The sequence below is a fragment of the Hipposideros armiger genome, unplaced genomic scaffold (assembly GCF_001890085.2).
Source record: "Hipposideros armiger isolate ML-2016 unplaced genomic scaffold, ASM189008v1 scaffold_80, whole genome shotgun sequence".
In the NCBI taxonomy this organism is placed as follows: domain Eukaryota; kingdom Metazoa; phylum Chordata; class Mammalia; order Chiroptera; family Hipposideridae; genus Hipposideros; species Hipposideros armiger.
The window spans coordinates 2,136,969-2,138,140 of NW_017731430.1; the positions used below are offsets into that span (position 1 = coordinate 2,136,969).

General features: G+C 52.9%; 1 protein-coding gene across 3 annotated transcripts in view; it reads right to left on the reverse strand.

Annotated features, from left to right (window-relative positions):
• The window catches only part of JPH1 (junctophilin 1), a 75,865-nt gene that overhangs the window by 17,842 nt on the left and 56,851 nt on the right, over positions 1 to 1,172 (reverse strand). For all 3 annotated transcript variants that reach the window (XM_019643626.1, XM_019643627.1, XM_019643628.1), the window contains exon 2: positions 388 to 506. In XM_019643626.1, coding sequence (XP_019499171.1) covers positions 388 to 506 — 119 coding nt within the window. The remainder of the gene's footprint in view (positions 1 to 387; positions 507 to 1,172) is intronic.

Consider the following 1,172-nt stretch of genomic DNA (forward strand, 5'->3'; position numbering starts at 1 on the left):
GCAACTGGTCACTGAACATTACACACTTTCTTAGAATCCAGATACTTCTTTCAGACCCTGTCGCCTTTCCTGCCATCAGCTCACAGTTTGTTGCTGAGGAGGGGAGGCTGAACAGGAGATGCACTGGGGACGAGGCTGAATCTCCTGCGCTAACATGCAGAATTTATAAGAGCGATTGTTCATAAGAACCCGAGCCTCCATTGATATAACACCGTGAGTCCTCCTGATGCAGACTTCAGGTATTATTTATCCCTCTCTGCTCCTGCTTATTTTCTAGTTATTTCTGGGGTTCATGAAGCACGCACCTTTCAGTGAAACAGAAAAGAACCAGAAAAGGAAACCAGGCGCCACGCTCGCACCTCTTGCATCACAGGACAAGGGTCTTACCTGGTTGGTAGAAGTCCGGGGACAGCTCCCTGGCCACGGCTCTCGCGATGTCGCTCTCCTGGCGGGCAGCCAGTGCAGCCTGGTCCGCGGCGTCAGCTTTCGCTCTGGCGTGCGCGGTCCTGCAGGGGGAACAAAGCGCCCGTCAGCAGGGCGGCACCTGGTTAATTACACGCAGAGCAGCACACACACCGGCTGCTGCAGAGGGAAAGATAGGCTAATTGCGATCCTGCAGCACCTGCAACCCCACATTTTACAGTCCTGTTGCTGTGACATTTCAGTGGAGACAACATCCACGAAACTCCCCCATAGACTGCCTCAATCCCTTTTCAGAGGACATGAAGGCTGAGCATGTCTGCACAGCCCGAGGCAAAACCTGGTTTTCAGAACTCGCTCCATCATAGCTCCTACTGACTTGGCTTGGGGTTCCTCTCCCACACCACGGAAGGTAGATTAGAGCATATAAAGTAACATAGTGTTTGTGGATTTAATTCCCAAGGTGGAATTTGATTAAGAAAGGTCTGCCCAGGGGTACGCTGGTCAAGTAGCTGGGGGTATAGTAAAGCTCTGATCTGTAGCACTGACCGATTTCCATGGTGTCAACACTCCCACCAGGGCCGGTTTCAGGCTACCAGTGTGATGTCACTGAAGGCGTCGTTGGGAAGAGACGGGCACAGGGGGCTCTCCTCAGCCTGCGCTCAGGGCCCGCTCTAAGAATGGACTCAGCAGGTCTCCAAGGAGTCTGTTTGGAGAGGAGGAAGGATCTCTTTCTGTCTTTTCCCCTCTCC